Genomic DNA, 19,580 nt, shown 5'->3' with positions numbered 1-19,580 from the left:
TTAAAGATAAAGTTGAGTTCTGGTCACGTGATTGCAAACGGTGGAAGTGATTGGGAAAAGGTTGATTCTGTAGAAGACTGGTGTATACTGTGCCTGTGCGGTTTTGGAATCATCAAAATGATAAGAAATGGGCACAGTCTTTCTAAAAGTCACATACCCTGTACACGTAAATGTGTTTATGGGACTACACAAATATGTGGCATGAACGTGTGGTCCACAACTTTTGTAGAGGTGTTGTGGCGTAGTAGATAAGTCGTCGGACTGCGAATCACAGGGTCCGCGGTTCGAGTCCAGCCGCGGCACTAATGTCCTTTGGCAAGACATTAATCTAAACTTGCCTCTCTCCACCCAGGTTTTTAAGTGGGAACCGGTATGAAGGAACTCCTTAAATGCTGTGAGCGTCGAAATCGGCAGCCTAGCATAGCCGGGTAATGTTGGAGCGCCTTGAGGGCCTTGCAAGGTCGATACGTCCGCTATATAAGATTCACTGTTATTATTATTACCTGTTACTTGTCATATTTCGAAAATCTTACGAGCCCTCCTTTTTAGGGGACACTTTTTCGATGATTTTGTTTTATTCATTTATTTATTTATGTGGTATTGTATATTTCAACAGGATAGACCCGTCAGTATGTAAATACTGTTTTACTTGGGACCCTCCATAACGTTAACAATACAGAAGACATACAGAAGACATTCATTTACTCTTCAACTGTAACAAATAAAAAAATGACATTTTTGCCCGGAAATCAACATTATCTTTAACAGCGTCGTCAGTGGCGTAGCGAAGAATCACTGACGGGGGGGGGGGGGGCACACCAGTCTTACTTAGTATTTGGAATTTAAAGCTGACAAGGCCACCTGTTAGGGGAGACTGTTGGGGGGGGGGTTCCTATAATTTTTTTGTCTCGTCCTTTTTCCTCCACCTCGCTTTTTACTGATTTGCTCTCATTTTTCCGATAACTATTTTTTTTTCTCGCAACCCCCATGCTTATCCAATATTTTTGTTGATCTTATCAAATTTTGATGGGGATAACTAATTTTTGAATTGTGCCCCTTCTCGAATCTACAAGGGCCTAGATATGCCCCTAATTATCAACACCAACTTCACCACGACCGTCATCATCATCCTCAGCTCTTTCGCCTTTTCGTCACTCCTTAATCCAGTTATACCGGAAGATAATGATGAATACAAATTGAACCTGCCAGCCATCTTCGACAGGTCCACCGTAACAGGCTCCTTCGATACTCTCATGAATATTACGCCTTCCACTTCCACAATCCTGATCAAGAATTATATGCTCACATCGGCCGGATGAAGCTACGAAGTGGGACCGGGTTTCTCGCCTAATCCGTCTCCTCGCTCCGACTTGAGACGGATCAATGTTGGCACGTTTGCCATGCAGGCACGGGAGCTTTCCATATCTGACAGCTGTTGATGGCCCTAAGCAAGAAGCGCATTAAAATTGTCAACGCATTATCATACACATCATTAAGGGTCTTTTGCCCATGTATATAAGCCGTAGCTATATATGTACATCCCAAAACGGTTAATTTATATTATTTGTTCTCAGTATGTCCGTTTTCGTGGACGCGTAACAGTTGCCAAGCGTAACTTCCATTTGATACAGGCTGTGATAATTGTTTGATGTCCGATGTAAGACAACGATCATCTGCCCGAGGGGCTAAAGGTTAAAGATGAGTTCTGGGAAAAGTGAATTTGGTAAATAGTGAGTGTTCTCTGCCCTCCTTCCAATGTGAAAGAATAACATAGTAAAGCAATGTCACATAAACAAGTAGGTACATTGCTCATGAATTGCTCTTATATGAAAATTATATCTAAACTTTAAATCAAAACTGTTGCCCGTTGCACAAGAGGTGGCAATAATGCCGACGCGATCTGCGTCGCAAGACTGATGCGGTCTTTGACGAGTCATGTGTGACTCAAATTCGTGCAACCGTTTTATGAACATTGCACAAACTTCGTTACAAAAATCAATTTAAGCCAGCCAGCATGCACAGGGAAGCATCATGAGCTTCTTCCTGAGGGTCTTGCAATTAACATTACCCAAGCATTATTTTTAGGTACCCATTTAGACCTGGGTGGAGAGGGGCAAATATGGATTAATGTCTTGCCAAAGGACGTTGGTGCCGGGCTGGGATTCGAACCCTCAACCCTTCAATTGAGAGTCAAGTCAATGAATTCCATGTGTATGAGCTTGTTGCCCTCAGATTGGTGCAGGTGATTGGCGCAGGTTGATTACGCAATCGAAATGACTCCAGCCAATCTCAAATGGATTTAATTGTCTTAATAAACAATGACAACTAGATTCATATTTCAATATATTCACAATATTATTTAAAAAATGGACAAATAATATATATAACAAATTATCTGTATCTTTGGATATGAAACATAGGCCTATATACACAATGATATGGTATAGCAATATATGAAGACTTGGAACGGACAATAAAAAATAGAAATATACTACTTAAATGATTGCTAAATCCCATACGCTGCAGTACGTATTATTTCCCCTATTACTGTACATGTTCAAGTATGATTATGGGATATCACGGGCTTACCTAGTAACTATTGGTTTTCCTCGTATTCCCAAGTTAAATTCCGAGTATTATTATTAGGTATTGATATTTTCCAAATTCAAAGGAAACCACCTATACTCCTACCTCTGCCCATTAACACACAAGCTCTCTGCACCATTGACTAAATCCCCATCCCCTCTCCCTCTCCCTCTCTCCCTCTCTTTCTCTTACTCTCTTTCTCTCTGTACTACCACCACCGCTACTACTACCACCACTCTTTTGTTCCGTTTCTTTCTCAGGTTCAATTCATTATGTTGCTCTCTCTCTCTCTCTCTATCTTTCTCTCTCTCTCTCTCTGTCTCTCTATTCTTCTCCTCCTCCTCCTCTCTCTTTCTCTCAGTCTTTCTTTCTATTTCTTATCCCCTCTCTCTGTACCATCAACACTACCATCATCTTTCCCTCCTTATCTCACCCTATCTTTCTATCTCAGTGTTCAATTCGTATTCATATTCATATTATTTTCCACCATATACTTTCTCTCGATTTTGTACCATACCCTCTTTCTCAGTCTCTTTCTGTCCCTCGCTCTTCCTCTCCTTTTCACCTCATCTCTTTCTTTCTCCAACTCATTCCCTTCCCCCTCTCCATCTTCCCTCTCTCTCTGTCCTCTATTTCTTTCTCCCTCTGTCACTCTCATTCATTCTCTCCTGCTCTTTCTTCTCTTGCGAGATTCACGATTCATACACAAAACAGAAATGTGACTCGCCTCCCTACTCCTCCTCCTTTTCCCTGTCTCTCTCTCTCTCTCTCACTTAAAGGTTCTTGTTTGTAATACATAGATTTTTATATCTCTTTCTATCTCTGCTTGTCTCTCTCTCTCCCTCTCTCCCCGTATCACTCTCTCTCTCTCTCTCTCTCTCTCTCTTCCGCTACCCCCTCCTCCCTATGAATAACTCTCACGATCTAAGATGCACTGACGGAAATCACGCGTTGCCATGGTAACCCCTCTTGATTTGGCCGGCGTCTATACCCGAAGCCGGGACGGCGTATCTAATTCTATCAATACGCCAACAAAAGACTCCGTAGGAGAGAAAGGGAAAGTAAGAGATGAGAGAAATAGAGAGAGAGAGAGAGAGAGAGAGAGAGAGAGAGAGAGGAAAATAGATCAAAATGATCCAGGGTTTGGAGGGAGACACGGCGAAACACGGTATAATACGGGATATTTCGACATCGCGTGTATTTTTCTATCTACACAATACATAATATGACAACCTATGGCGCGGCCGAGTAGGCGGAATGGTATGCCACCCATTAGAGATCTTGATCGTGGCAGCACCCTTTGAAATGAAAATTACTGAATAAGATATACTTAAATTTTTCGTCTTTAATATAATGATAATGACACAAACATATATACATCATTATTATTATAATATGCGATAGAAATTATTCCCGTTCTCATTTGTTTTACTCATCATTTTTAAAGATATCTATCGACCACTTTGATTTTTTGTTTTGTATACCTAGAATCTACGATGTCACTACCAATGATTAACTATTAATTACAACTGAAAAACAACTGATATAGATTGCTGAAATATTAATGCCCCAGCTTTAATTCAACTTTTAAATTAACGAATAAAATACAAGTGTTCCAAAAAATTATATGCATCCATGTTTTAAGAATTAAAATTATTTGGTGCATATTCGTGGCCAACAAAAATGGTTCTGTCAAATAATTATTGTCATAAGTAAGCAATGTCTAACACCTTATCTAGATATTAATTAGGCACAGACAGTCTGCAGTCGTTTGGATTCATGAAGTGATTTCATGAAGGGCAATAGGATATCAAGAAGCGACAAATGTCAAACTCTTCATTCTGCAGTTCTGACAGAAAATGTTTAAATTAATGAATACTTCATGGAATACAATTTTTTAAAGACATATTTTATAAAGACATAATTTTTAAAATTCTTTTAGAAGAGGTATGATGACTATTTCGTTTATTTATTCAGAGCAATTTTTGGCGGATGTAGAACTAGAAGGTGACATTTTGCGCTTCAGGCATCAGGGACCCATTTCACAAAGCTTTTTTTCAATGACAAATGACTAAAATCAGTGACAAATCTGTTGATAACCAATCAGAAGCAATGATTTCAGTAGCTTATAACAAAAAATGTAATTTGTCACTGATGACAAGTTTTGTGAAATGCCCCCCCCCCCCCCCAGTTGGATTACGATTTAGTGTCTCCTTGACCATGTTCACCTTGCGTACAAACAACCGGAATTTGAGTGTATAGTCGGAATGAAAGCCAAATCTACTTCAAATCGTACTACTGGTAAGACGTAAATACGATTCTGAGCCGATTTAGCTTTTCTTCTCCAAAAGGAAATCTATAAGTCCCTTAAAATTGAGATTTTATGAAGCATCTGACTGTTCAAATCCTCGATCAAAAAGATTTTGAAAGTTTGAATGTTCATATCAAATGCTTTTGCAAATTCTTCCGAAATCGGATTGTAGTCAGATCGTATAGTGCACGATGGGCTTTAAACTCAACCCTTTAACCCGGGGGGGGGGGGGGGGGGAGGGCATAATTCTGAAAAATGATACGCAATTCTTTGAGTAATGTATTGCTGTGTAAAAAGAATTGTACCTAAATCGGCTACTGCTCTGATCATATTCAAATTTGCATTTTCTTTTTTAAAATCTTTATATATCAAATTTAAATCCAACTACCACATAAATCTGTGAATATTGATGTGCATCCCCTCTTTCTTTTTTTCTTCTTTTTTCTGTCTTTTCCCCTTTTACCAATATTTTGTTCCTCCATATTATTATATATCCTTTGAGGGTAGTCATACTATCAAGCTTTGCTTACTTTGTCAACCCTCCTGTTTGATGTTTTCGATTAGTTACAGCCAGCCTTACTTTATTCTACATATATTCTTTTGTCATGTGTAAATTTATTGGTTATATATTTGTAAAAATACAAAAGAAAAAGAAAATCAAACAGAAATAAATGAATCAAATAAAATAAAATCAATTATATTATCTTGTGCAGGACCTTCTTACGATTATCAAATAAAAACATTCGTAACTCATTTTCTATTGCTGTTACTTGCAAACACATACAAATATCAAACGAAGGAGTGCTGGGATAGCAATAAGGCATGCGTCGATAGATCCCCCTTAACATCATTAGGAAAAGAAATTTCAGTTTGTTGGCAAATTATGAGAAGAGAAGGCAGAGAAAACAGGATACTGACAGGAAAAATTGAGGGAAAGAGAAGAAGAGGGAGACAGTGGATCAAATACATGGATAAGTTCATTGGGCTGACTGGTAAGAGAAATTACGTCACAATTAAAAAGAACCAGTGATAGAAGAAGATGGAAATCCTTGATCAACACTGTCTGGGGCAGACTAGGCACCTAGCAAGCAAGCAAGCACATCCGAACTGTCAAGGATTCATTATGTATTGAGAAGGCGTTAATTTGCATATAATTTGCATATACTTATCATATAAACCCTCATGCAGTTTTATAGGTGTTTGATAATTAATATGAATTAATTTAGACAGTTGCGTTTCAATTTTAACTGCTCGAGCTCATAATGTCTGTCAAAATGTTATGCTTCTGGCTGCTTTACCTAAATTATCCAAATTCGAGCAAGATACACAGGGCTACATATAACAATTGAATTATGTATACCCCTTGTAAACTTGATATTTTTCGTGTTTTACGTGACTCAAGAATGAAGGTAAACTGTCTGATTACTTTTTGTTATAAGCTTTTATATGTCATTTTTCAAGAAACATGTATTGGAACAAATCGATTTTTCACAAAAACTGAAAAAGTACAGAACTTGGCAAGGGTATGAATAATTGAGTTGATAACTGAAGTGTTTATCACAGGATCGTAAACATGGTCAACTGAGTCGAAAAGAACGCCCTATTTGTCATACTTTCAAGAAACGTTTCCCACAAAATATGACCCCTTTTTGCAAAAAACACACAATAAAACAGATATTTATATACATGCACACCCCCTCCCCCCCACCCAAACACACGAACATTCATGCGTTTGTGAATATCGTGAAAATATGACCTATTTTACGTAAAATATTGCTCGCTATTTCCACAAAGAAATAAATATGAAACACCTTTTTTTCAAATCAGCCACTATTTAAAATGTTCCTAAACATACCCTGAAAATAACTCCCTTTTTCATATACGAAATAGAATTATCATGCAGCCTAATATACATGTATATATCCGAACATGACAGAACCACCTTTATTGACTCATACACGATGCATGTTGTATACGATGTCATGCCACGCTCGCGTGTGCCTTCAAATTATGCTGGGAAGGTCCCATTAAGAATTCAAGAGATACAAGCAGTGATGCATATTCGATAAAGTCGAAAAAACGCGAGGATTTTTGTGTAATTGTTTCGTAATGGTATTGGAAAAAGAAGGGGAAAAAAAAGAAATCGGCTATGGCGACTCGGCAGCATGATGACTTTCATGGGACGTGCATGTTGAATAGGTGACACAGCGGGGGTACTTCGGCGAGGCGTTCTCCCGTCTATGCTGTCCAGAATCTCATCATTATATGAGAGAGAGAGTCTTTCCCATGCATTTGCGACGGTAAAATAAAGAGAATATGCAGCTATCCTGGCGGAGGGTTGGATGTATGGGGGTCGGGGGTATGAGGGGAGGGAGAAAGAGAGAGAGAGAGAGAGAGAGAGAGAGAAAGAGAAAGGACAAACAGACAAATACAAAATAAAGAAAAAGAAAGGGGAGGGCCAATTTGGAATATCTGAATATCAATAAATATGTAACAGGTAGGATCTTTCAACAAATTTAATCCACAATAATTTTAGATGCTCTGAATTAAAGCAACTTGTTACCCAATTGAATTGGTATATCCATCATTTATTAAGGTGGGGGGGGGGGGGTTAATAAAAAGGTGCACTTTCAAATGCACTTTTGCTATCATAGATGCCCTTTGGTTATAGCTGATGTCATTAATTTAAGTCTTCATTTATTTTTTTTAGCAACCTTTACTTTCAGTAAGATTATCACTAAATAAGACGCTGAGTCGTTGTATGTACAGATACAGAGACAGTGTGAAGTTTTTTTTTTAGCAGTGTAAACAAAATGATCAGAAATAACGTTTGTGAAACTGTGGTATCCTACGACACTCATCATGATAGATGAATTTAGCAGAATGAAAAAGTAAAAATTATGTTTGATCGTCATTTCATGAACCAAATTAAGAAACAAGTGTGTAACTGGGCCGCGTATTATAAAGAGTTATGATTGATCTTAAGTTTGATCAATACACGATAAACCATAGACTTACGCTTAATAAGACATGGGATTGGACGATTAAGATGATGATGTTCCATATTAAAAAAGAGGAGACGAAAAATAGGCCTGGTTAATATACAAAGCTGCAGGCGACAAAAATCAACATTGAAACATAAGGCAAATACAATAGAACATTTACTGTGTTTAACGTAATAAGGGATCTTAAACGTCGGCCTTATATCAACACACGCCCCAAAATAGCGCCGTCTCCTTCTGAGTAGAATACACGCAAACGGGGCATTCGGGATACTCAATGCTTGCACAAGGAGGATGCCTCCTTATATCACACAGAGCTCGGGCGGTGGGGCTACCCGTCTCTGCTCTCCGCTTGGGTTGAGGCGGGAAAAAGGGAGAGCACCCGCCTGTCTCGACCCAACAATGAGGTTGGATACCCGATACGCGGGGAGGGTTACACGGGGCGGGATCGCTTACCCTAATGTTTGTAAAGCAGCGATTGTTACACCCGGTTAAATTACGATATAGATTCCATCTCGTTTCACGAGGAGAGTCGGAGATAGAGAAGGAGAGATGAGAGAGAGAGAGAGAGAGAGAGAGAGAGAGAGAGAGAGAAGAAAAAGGGGGAGGGGTGGAAGGAAGAAGAAGTTTTTGTTTATCACCTAAAAGGTCCAGCTCCCCTATCGAGCCTGTAGACCTACTTATTGATTTATGATCAATCGTCTTATTTCTTTTCTAATGTTAATTTTAAAACATTCCATTCTTTTTTCTTCTTTTTTTAAATCTCACGATCGGACATTAAAGCCCCTTTAAAGTGTTGGGAGCACCCCAAATTTGATGGCATAATTTCACTTAAATTGTATCGTATATGTGAAAGATGATGTCATTTAAAGACACATATTTCTGCAAGGATTTCAAAACAATGTGCTTTAAAGGTAAAGACCAATATTGGAAACGCCCCAATTTCAAAAAATGAAATGGAAGCTCTCATTACCAATCATGTGAAAGAATATGTTTTGACTAATACATGATGATAAAAAATTTGCCGGGAAACCGCCTAATAATTCATATATTTGGTAAATTTGTTTCTCTCATGGTCTTTGAGAGATATAGGGTAGTCCCATATACATCTTTCTGTGTATAGTGCTTGTAACTTTACGAAGAATGGGCCAAATTTCTTATCATTTTGATGATTCCAGAACCTTGCAGATGCTAGATGCTAGATGATCAACCTTTCTGATCGATTCCACAACGTTTCTTTCACAATGCAATCGCATGACCATAACTGGTCTTTACCTTTAATTCGAATAATGATGTAAGAATACCAAAATTAGGTTTTCTGCGTACAACAGGAAACCAAAATTATGTATTCTTTTATCAATGTTTGTCTTCAAACACCTTTTTTTGTGGGGGGGGGGGGGCGGGAATCTTTGCAGAAGTGTATCTAAAATTACCTCCTCTTTCATATTATGATACAACTCAAGTGAAATTTTGCCATCAATTTTTTGGGCGAATTTGGGGCTCCCAACACTTTAGAGGGGCTTTAACACTTGTTGCATCATATTAACGTGTAAAGTTATGATAAAGCTATCATTGTATGCCTGCCTTGTATATTTTGAAACATGCATATAATAATGTAGATCTTACAAATGCACTGTGCAATATTTCAAATTGAACATGTTGAGCAGAATTTAGGGAGCAATTCTTTTCATTTACAATCTTTTTATTTATTGATTAAATCTTGTCATCATGAATACAATTAGAAAATGAAAATTATATGCTTGTTGATGTGGTGTATCTTTTAAATACAAGGTTCTTTATCGTAATAAATGTCAGATAAAATGATATGATTGTTGTGAATGTGTTTGAAAAACAACAACAGGGGCGACAATGATTTGCATTGGATGTGTTATAGTGTCTACAATAATTAATCATCATGCTCATTACGAGCATGATTGTCATCCGATTAATTAATTAATCTTGTAATCCTGATCTATTATCGCCTCAAACGCGCTAAAAAAAAAAATCCTCCCTACACGACGCGTATATTTGCAAAGCGTTCGAAGTGTTCGTAAATAATGCAAGCTTTTCAGTAGGGTACGTCAAACACTATAATTATAAACGCAGAGCAACCGACCCTCATTTCGGTCAAACAATGCGTCCCTGTACGGACGCAGGAGGTCCCGTGTGTACATATCGGTGTTGGCGCCGCGTGGAAAACGGTGTTTTGTGCCGGGATTAGTAACATATGGTAACTTGAGTCTCCTCTCTCCTCTCCAAGTCATAAACATCTATTCTAAGTTGACAATGGACAAGGAATATACACCAGACCACCTTTGCCCCCAAGGGAAAAATAGGATAAATATTTTGACATATTCCAAAATCAAATACTATCACACTACACGCTAAACCTGTTGCAGCAGGCCTACTAATACTACACTCTTAAACTAATAAATAACAACAATTGCTATTTCATTTTGCTTTCTTCGTGAAACTCAAAGTATGTCTAAGAAGGGGGCATCTGAAAAACGCATATACCTCAGCACCCTTCCCATCTCTACCTAGTAAACAATTTCAAATAAAATGATGCAACCCATCCCTCGAAAATAAAAAAGACGCGGGCAAACAATTTGGATTATGAACATATTGGTTACCAATTTTTAATGTTTTTTTTTGTGTGTATAGAAAACTGGAATTTTAAATGCTCAAGACAATGGACGATCACACCATTTTTTGATTGATTTTATATCTTTTAAAATGTACAATAACGGAAATTCGGGATAAACTGATACACCTGCGACGTTTATCTCAAGCATTAAGCTTTATTGTCCTACCTCTGTATGCTCCTGTATTATTAACTGTTGAAAATGTATAATGATCGTAATCTCCTCTTGTTACTGCCGTGATGGTCATGATCATACTATGTAAACTGTTCAACAATGCAGAAATAAATAAATAAATATTCGTCAAAGCTAAGGCTAGGGTTAGGGTTGCGATTGGGTTTTATGATATGGTTTAAGTCATTGTCTGCGTAGCAAATACTACCTGGGCATGTGTCGTACAAGCACATTATACAGGGGATATATTGTGATGAGTCGGATACACTGTTCATAGTGCCGACTATAGCGGCGTCTTATTCTGGATTATTGCGGATGAAGAGATACCGAACAACTCGGGTCATTATGGCTTTGATTATTCATAAAGCTATACACGATACCAAACAAAGAAAGAGCTGGGTTGGATACAGACACCCCTCAACCACCACAGCGACTCCTCAATGAACAATACACCACTTTACAAGCGGGGCACAATGACCCCCTTTGACGGGATTGTGATATTAATGTCGGAACTTAGCATGCATTTCATCCCAGACGCGGTCGACATGGCCATGATGGTAGACGATGTATGACGAAGAAAGGCCGGCCGCTTTCTTGACTCTAAACCATTTTGCATCTCATGAATGCTGATTACTTTCAAGGCGTCATTTCTTTTGCGTTATTAATTTACGCTAATGTGGAGGCAGTAATTGCATGCGCCAATAAATCGACGCAATACTGGCAATGATCGCCCTCGCATGATGTGTCACAGACCGTACGTATCGCACAGAACGTCGAGGCCTGCCTGGTCATTGACGCAAGTCTCCGCCATTAATAATGACGCCTCGTGTGCAGCGGACATGATTGACTGACGCACGGAATCTCCAAATGCAAAATGTAGCACATCCATTCTGGAATCAAATGAGGAGGCGCGATAGCTCAGTCGGTAGAGCAGTGGTCTCGTAATCCGGTGAAACCAAGGCGATGGGCCAGTGTCCTTTGGTAAGACATTAATCTTCATAACCAGGTCCCTCGGAGAGGTCCTAAAGCCGTTGGCTGTCTGGTTGCTTACTTACTAGCATTTATGCTTTCTTAGTAGTCAGGTAAAATAACCACCACCACCAATGTAAAATGAAATTATTATTATATCAACTTTTCCATCTCAAATCATGTTGTTGTCGAATATTAAATTATTCATTTATTTTATATTTTATCGGCAATCATTATTAATTTCGATTATAGGAGTAGCTTTCTCATCTCACCTCTTGTTGTTATCTAGTAATTTGTTTACTTCAATCGGCAATTAGTATTCATTTGGATGATAATAGCGTGTATATAATGTCTTCCGTCTCTGGGAGACTACCCTGAACAGACCAGACCCGGACAACTAATCCTGGGCAGTACTACGACAGATGCTTCGACGATAAATGTTGCATCTGCTCCGCTAACTTAGGCCCTGGACCGAACGTTGACCCTAAAACTAACCCTAACCGTAAAATGCTTAACATAAGTCATTAACGTAACCTCAAACCTAACATTCAACCCTAGTGGTAACTAACCCTATGTTTTTGACGGAGTAAAGCCCAGAGCAAAAAATGTCGGGTACTCCATAAGGAGAAAAAAAAGGGGGTGTCTTTACGATTGTAACCCCCCCCCCCCTCTCTCTCCTCTCTCTCTGTATCTCTCTCTCTGTCTCTCTCTGTCTCTCTCTCTCTGTATCTCTCTTTCTCTCTCTATCTCACTCTCTTGAACGCATAAAAACACACACGCGACCCCACCCTACCCACACTTTGCCCTTCATCTTCTTCTAAACACTTTCATGCGAACGTTTGAATATTCATAAGTATTCATAACGAAGAATTGTGACGAAACAATGACAATGAATGCAACATTAACAATGGAAACCCTCATCTCCCCTATCCATTTCACTCTCTCCCCTCTCTATCTATATCACACACACATAAACCCCACGTCCTCACTTACCCTCACGCCGTCCTTCCCCTGGCCCTAAACATGTTCACAATATTACATATAATTCAATACTAATGTTTGAATATTCATGATAGCGCATGCGTAATTTTGTGACGAAACAATGAATATATAAGAACGTGTAAAAATCACAACTAATGCTGAATGCACGTGATCAATACAGAATTATCCGAAGGGAGCTCAAGACTCATCAGACAATACAAATCCTATCTAAAGCATTACAATGATCTCTCCATCTTCGAAGGAGTTTTAAAGTCCAATTTCCTGTTTTACGTTAACAAATATCATATTTTTGTTACTTTTACATTTCGATGTCTTACGAATTAAATTTTTGATGACTTATCAGTGTACCTTTTTATTTCGAACCATGCTTAAATTTTAATTTTATTACTGTTTGTTACTTTAGTAAACTTTCTTTTAATGAAGCAAACAATGTGCAGTTTCGAAAAAAACCATGTGAATTTACAACAAGTACATGAACATAATGAATGTGTTTTACTTACCGTAGATTTTACGGGAACATAAAGCACTTTTCGTCCATAATCAGGCTGACCCTTCTCAGCAGCTGCTAACTTGAAATTCTTTCCTTTAATCCAAAATCGAAAACGGCCATTTTCCGCCGACGGAAGTTCCTCTCCTTTGAGAACGGCCACAATGCGATTGTACTTCTTCCGGGTCACCGTTTTTGTCTTGCCACTGTCGCCGTAAGTTTTCTCCACCCATTTACAGTACTGGTCCGGTGGGATCATCTCATCCCCACCTCCCCCTCCTCCTCCTCCGCCCCTTCCACATCCACCTCCCTTCTCTAACTCCATGACGGTTCCGCCATCGTGTTTGCTGGTGTCATTCACAGCGCCGCAGCCGTTGGTTGTTACATTAACACCTGTCATCAGCGAAAGTCCATCTCGTTTGGGAGCGATGTCCATTTCCATATCTGTACAACTCCACTCCAGTAGAAAACAAAATATGAAAAGATCTTGAAAAAACTACTGAGGGTGGGGAAAATTGTGAAGACGCGGAGGGGGAAATGAAGTGGAATTACAATCGCGTTCGGTTGAGAAGTAATCGCGCTTTTAAACTGGGTCCCGTTTAGTGTCGGCGGCACCTCGTTGTCATGGTAACGAACAGGCGTCACTCACGAGCCACAAAGCACGTTCAATGCAGCGCGCCAAGCTTGCTCGAGCTCGCGAGCCAACTACTCTCCGCTATAGTGGTTGTGATTGTGTCCCATTCCACGATTTTTCCTCTGATGAATCGACCGGAGAAGAGAGAGAGAGAGAGAGAGAGAGAGAGAGAGAGAGAGAGGAAAAAATGAATAAAGCGGGAGATGAAGGAATAGAAAGAATCAAATACAGCGCTGCCAGTCTTACACAATATCCGGGGAGAAAAGGGCGAGGCAGAAATGGTGAAATTTCAAGTCAGTAAAAAGGATGTCGAAAAAGCACAAATTCACACACGATTTTGTTTGAGGCACGCGAGAATGATGATGATGATGATGACGAAGGCTGCATGTAAAGTTGGAGAAGGCACTGCCGCTGGTTGAATGTCGCTTGCACACCGTCCGTGTTTAAGTATTTCATTAGTGAGAAGCCCGAGGTATGGGGTGAATAAGAAGGGTATTTGTTGTGCTTGCTGTGTGGGTGAAAGGCGTACAAACACCTTTCACTTTTTATGTATCGTTAGCCAGCAGTTGCATGGGACGGGCTCGAAGGGACGATTTCCGTTCAGCGGTTCTCCGGCGACTAAATATTGGCGTCGATATCTATTCAATCGCTGCGATAAAAGCAAATGCTCCCTCCATCCACTAAGGCAGGCTTGTCAAAATATTGATACAGAATATAGAGAACGAGATGGAATTTGCTTATGGAATATGAATGCAAATGTCTTAGACGAGCAAGATGAAAGTGCTTTCAGTGTTCAGTGTATAAAGGCCATGAAATGTTTCTTGCAAGATGTTATTTCAAAGTTGGTATTTTATAACGTATAGCCGGTACATCCCGGCACAGAGGCCTAAAGCTTTCTATTGCGCAAAACACGATTGCTCCGACCATGGACTTGGTATAGCCTGCTCCGACGTCTAGATTAAGGTTTACGTTTGAATCATCATAATTATGCAGATTAAAGGATACCTTAGAACACCACGCAGAAGATGAGATGCTATTGAAACCCCTTCCGTCTTTATGTACGAAATGCAATGCAATTTCCGCTCTTGTCCGTTTCCTGATTTAAATTCCCTTCATTACAATTGTTTACATCCATCCAGTTCAGTTTAATAATAAAACACTTCACCGTCTTGCTGATAAGCAGTCCAATACACAATATATAAGCATCCTATCAGGTGAAGCATATAAGAGATTTTCCACCTTCTAATATCGATGCTAAGAAAAACGACGTTCTTTGCAGAAATTTACATTCCCGCCAAATCCTCGTCGTCTGCTTGTAAACGGCGCATCACAATCCGCATATACGCGAAGCCTTTTTTTTCTGTCCACAGGTGAGTGTCACGTTCGTGAGGTTATTTCACAACATTACGATGTCATTTCCACACCAAGCCTTAAAAATAATTGAAGGTGACCGAATAATAATTGCATCCGCTGCTAGCAGGCGAGGTGACGGCTTGCTGGGCGGGAGATGCAAGGTGGATTTAAGGCACTAAGACGGTTGTGAGACGTTTTGGGATACAGCTATATTTCGACCTCCTCCGTGTCGTCAAATCGCAGGCCGGTATGGGACGGTTAACAGCCGACAGCCGAGAGATGCGCCGCACTCAGATGCCCGACAATCTCTCTCACTCACTCACTCGCAATGGACGGGTGATGATGGTGTAAAGTCTGCGTGTTCATTCGCGAGCAGACGATCACTTGACAGCATCGGTCCCAACTATGGAGTGAAAGAAATGAGTTTCAAGCAAGGGGCGTTGCCATGAAAAGGGCGCCAAGCGCTTTATTTCTTTATAACATTAAGCTCTTTACGCTATGCAATTGTCAATTATAAGCTTTCCTCTCCCCACTTCATCTCTCTCTCTCTCTCTCTCTCTCTCGCTCTCTCTCTTTCTCTCTCTCTCTCTCTCTCTCTCTCTATCTCTCTCTCTCTCTACCTATCTCTCTCTCTATCTATCTCTCTCTCTTTTCTCCCCCTCACCCTTCTATTTTTTCAACCGTCATGTGGTAATATCTTTTTTTAATATTATGCTCTCTTCTCTCTCTATATACATTTGTAATTGTTCAAATTTGCCCTCCGATCTTTCATTTCTCTCTCTTCTTTCTCCCTTCAAACACATTCTCTTATTTTCACCTCCTTATCTTCTCTCCCCTTCTCTGACTCTCTACCTCCTTCTTTCTCTCTCTCTCTCTCTCTCTCTCTCTCTCTCTCTCTTGCACTCTGTCGATCTATCTTCTCCTTTTTGGTCTTCCTTTATCTTGTTCCTCTCTCCCTGTTGCTCTCCTCAAACTCTCTTAATCCTCTCTTCTTTTAAATCTGATAATGTAACATGATTTTGAGTTTTTAAAGGTACTATGTCCCTTTTGCAGCCAACCTCAAAATCTGTAGAACTTTGCAGGAATTATGAATATGTCATGTATGTCCTATCTGTGAAATTTAAACGTTAGCAGTGTCCTCATATTCAAATTATGCAAGGAAACCCGTTTACTTGCTAGACTTCACCGTCAGACACTATTGAGTGACTGACTGGCTTTTTTCTTCTTTGGTAATACATGAAAAGAGTTGTAAAAGGTACCGTGAGCATTTGTCTACATCAATAACCCACTTCTTGTGATGGCCAAGATTAAACTGATTGAATCTTTGCGCAGCATAAAACGTATGACCATTCGGTACAATTGTCTGAAAATCAAGACTATTACTTTTGGGCTCTATAGCCCTAAAGTCGATTTGACAACTAAGAGTCGTTATTTTCCCACTTGAAGACATTTTCAAGCCCCACCTTTTTTAGGGAAGTTCTAAATTAGTATTATCTCTCAAATGCAGTTGGAATTTAACTTTTTCATTTTTTTTGGCCTGCAAATGGGACATAGTACCTTTATTAAACTAAAACGAGAGGTACAAAATCTTTTTCGTAGTGCTTTAAACAAAAAAAGGTTCTTATCTTTCACCATTCTATGTAGGATTAAGCATGAACCTTTTTTATTTTGATCATTCTTCTTTTATTTCACTGTTTTTTAAAGGGACTTGGTAAATTTGTTCAGATGTGAATAAATGATGCTAAGGTAGTGAGTTCAATGCTAAATGTACAATTAAAGATAATCTGAAAGTTTGAGCGAAAACAAAACATTATTAATGATTAAAATTAGGAAAAACTGATTTTTTATTATTACATCAAGGTATAAGCCTATATGTCGTTATGATGGTTACTGTGCCCGCAAGCAAGCAGAACAAATGAGGTTACCCTGGATTGAAACCACACACTATTATTTGAGAAGCTTAAAGATAAACTTGAGTTCTGGTTAAAAAAAAAGAAAATGAATTCTCACAGAATCTAACGAAACTTACACTGAATGTTCAAGATTACAAATAGATTACAAATTTTCCCTCCACAGGGATTTTATTGATTTTCATTTGAAACACATACAAAAATATATATTCAAGGTAATTTACATAATAACATAAATAAAATAAAATTGGCTTTTCAAGATACAAGTATTGATGAACTGTTGAGTTAACACAAAATAACAAATCAATAATTCATTTCTAACACTCATGGAAAGAAAAACAAATACAGAAAAAATATCATTTTAAGTAAACAAATTCCTGAATTGAAACCATTTTCTTGTGAATTTATTATTTCTACAATTCGAATTTGCAATATACTTTTCGTTCTTGAAGTAATTTATAATCGAAACTCTAATATTATCAAAGTCGGGCAATTGTTTCTTTATTTTGCAAGTATACACCATCTGTCGCACCACAATCAGTATACAATTCAATGCATAATTATTTGAACCTTTTAAACCAAATAATTTATCTTGTAATGAAAATGTTAATTTATTTCCGGTTCCAGTATTAATCCAGTGTTCTAACTTACCCCAAATATTTTTAACATGCGTACAGTCACATAGCAGATGTATAACTGTTTCAATCTGTTCATTACAAAATGTACATTCTTTTCTTGGGACTAAATTCATTTTAAACAGTAGATCGTTCGTATATAATATGCGTTGCAAGACTTTAAACTGAAACCATCGTAAGCCCACATCAATAGTACAATTAAATCCAATAGAACAATATGTTTCCCAACTCTTATCATTCAGGTCAAAAATGCATTTCCATTTAAGAAAACTTTTACATTGTCCTTTTCTTCTTTTTAATAAAATTGCATAGATATGTGAACATCCTTTAATACGTTTCATAACAAATGCCATTGTATCTGGGAAAAGAGGTTGTGGCACCTTGTTAAAAATAGTACAATTGTTAAACCCTTGTCTAATTGCATCGCATAATCCACGATAAAAAAGAAAATTTATTTGAATATTATACTTTTCTTGAAAGTGTTCCAGAGAGAAAAAATCACCATTTGTGTCTAAAATATCGTTAACAAAACGAACTCCCTTTTGACACAATTTTTTATTATATATTGAGCTATTGCCTATTTTAATGTAATCATTATTCCATAAGGGTTGGCAAGAAATGTTATCATAATGCATGGACAAGAGCGTACTATAAGCCATGAACATTTCTTTCCAAAAAATGTTCTTTGTTTTACCTGCCAGTTCCCGAAAATAATTGTTTCCCATATATAATTTTAAATCTTGCCGTTCAGGCAAGAAAGATTGCAAAAGACAGAGGATATTGCTATCTATTGAGCCAATTACTAATCTCTTAATCCAGGATATTTTTAATGATTGGCAATGTGTGTATATATCTATCATTTTAACCCCTCCGTCTGAGTAACTTTGTGACATTTGATTTCTACTTATTTTATCAGGTTTCTCCCCCCATATAAATCTATAAAAGTGAGCATTTATATCTTTCAAAAGATTTTCACCAGGATTAGGGAGGGACAAAAAAAGGTAGTTTAATTTGGATACCAACAATGACTTGACAACAGTGATTCTTCCAAGAACAGTTAAGTATCGTCTTAACCACGATGTCATTTGACTTTTTATTTCTTTAAATTTTTCATTATAATTGTGAATTATCAATTTGGGCAAATCCGTACAAAAGTCTATACCTAAATATCTGAAATAATCATCAAACACCCAATTTAGATTTCTATTCAAAAGAACACCATCTTTTAATGCACCTTTTAATGCACCTTTTAATATCACTTTTCCATAGACGCCTTTACAAAATCTTGTAAACAATGTCTTTTTTCTCAGAATTAGGCTCCTTTTGGAATTAAACTCTTCATTTGTTAATAATATTTTTATTTTGTTGTTTTTGTTATTACTACTACTGTTATTTCTATTTTTATTATTATTACCATTACCATTATTGGTGTTATTATTGTTATTATTAATATTATTTCTTTCATTATAAATATTATTAATATTATTTATTTCATTATAAACATCATTATCATTTTTACCATTATTGTTATTATTTTCTTCATAACCATCATTGTTATTTTTGTTATCATCAATCTTTTTCAATGAGATTATTATCATTCATTTTTCAAAACAATATCAATTCCTATTTCCCATTCATCCAACAATTGTAATTGAAACATAAAGCAGACATCATTTCTCATAATCATGAGAGCGATGGGTGCGTGTTGTTTCAAACATTATTCATATTAGATATCCTAAGTCACTAGGATAGAGAATTCTCAAGGACACCTTGTCATCCATACAGTCCTGATGATCACAATGATAAGGACATCGTACACCTTCCGGCGGCGACTGGACTTCGAGAGCAATTGAAGCAGGATTTGAGTTTTGTAAA

At 37.9% G+C, this 19,580-nt stretch overlaps 1 protein-coding gene across 1 annotated transcript in view; it reads right to left on the bottom strand.

Annotated features, from left to right (window-relative positions):
• Positions 1-14,679, bottom strand: part of LOC105447177 (nucleolar protein 4-like) — an 81,655-nt gene extending 66,976 nt beyond the window's left edge. The window contains exon 1 of the mRNA XM_030983555.1: positions 13,187-14,679. Within this exon, the coding sequence (XP_030839415.1) occupies positions 13,187-13,615 (429 nt within the window). The 5' untranslated portion in view covers positions 13,616-14,679. The remainder of the gene's footprint in view (positions 1-13,186) is intronic.
• Between the last annotated feature and the right edge of the window lie 4,901 nt (positions 14,680-19,580).

This window comes from Strongylocentrotus purpuratus, unplaced genomic scaffold, assembly GCF_000002235.5.
Source record: "Strongylocentrotus purpuratus isolate Spur 01 unplaced genomic scaffold, Spur_5.0 spur5_scaffold_13, whole genome shotgun sequence".
In the NCBI taxonomy this organism is placed as follows: domain Eukaryota; kingdom Metazoa; phylum Echinodermata; class Echinoidea; order Camarodonta; family Strongylocentrotidae; genus Strongylocentrotus; species Strongylocentrotus purpuratus.
Note: the sequence above shows the minus strand (reverse complement) of the source record. Positions and strands in the feature narration are given on the sequence as shown.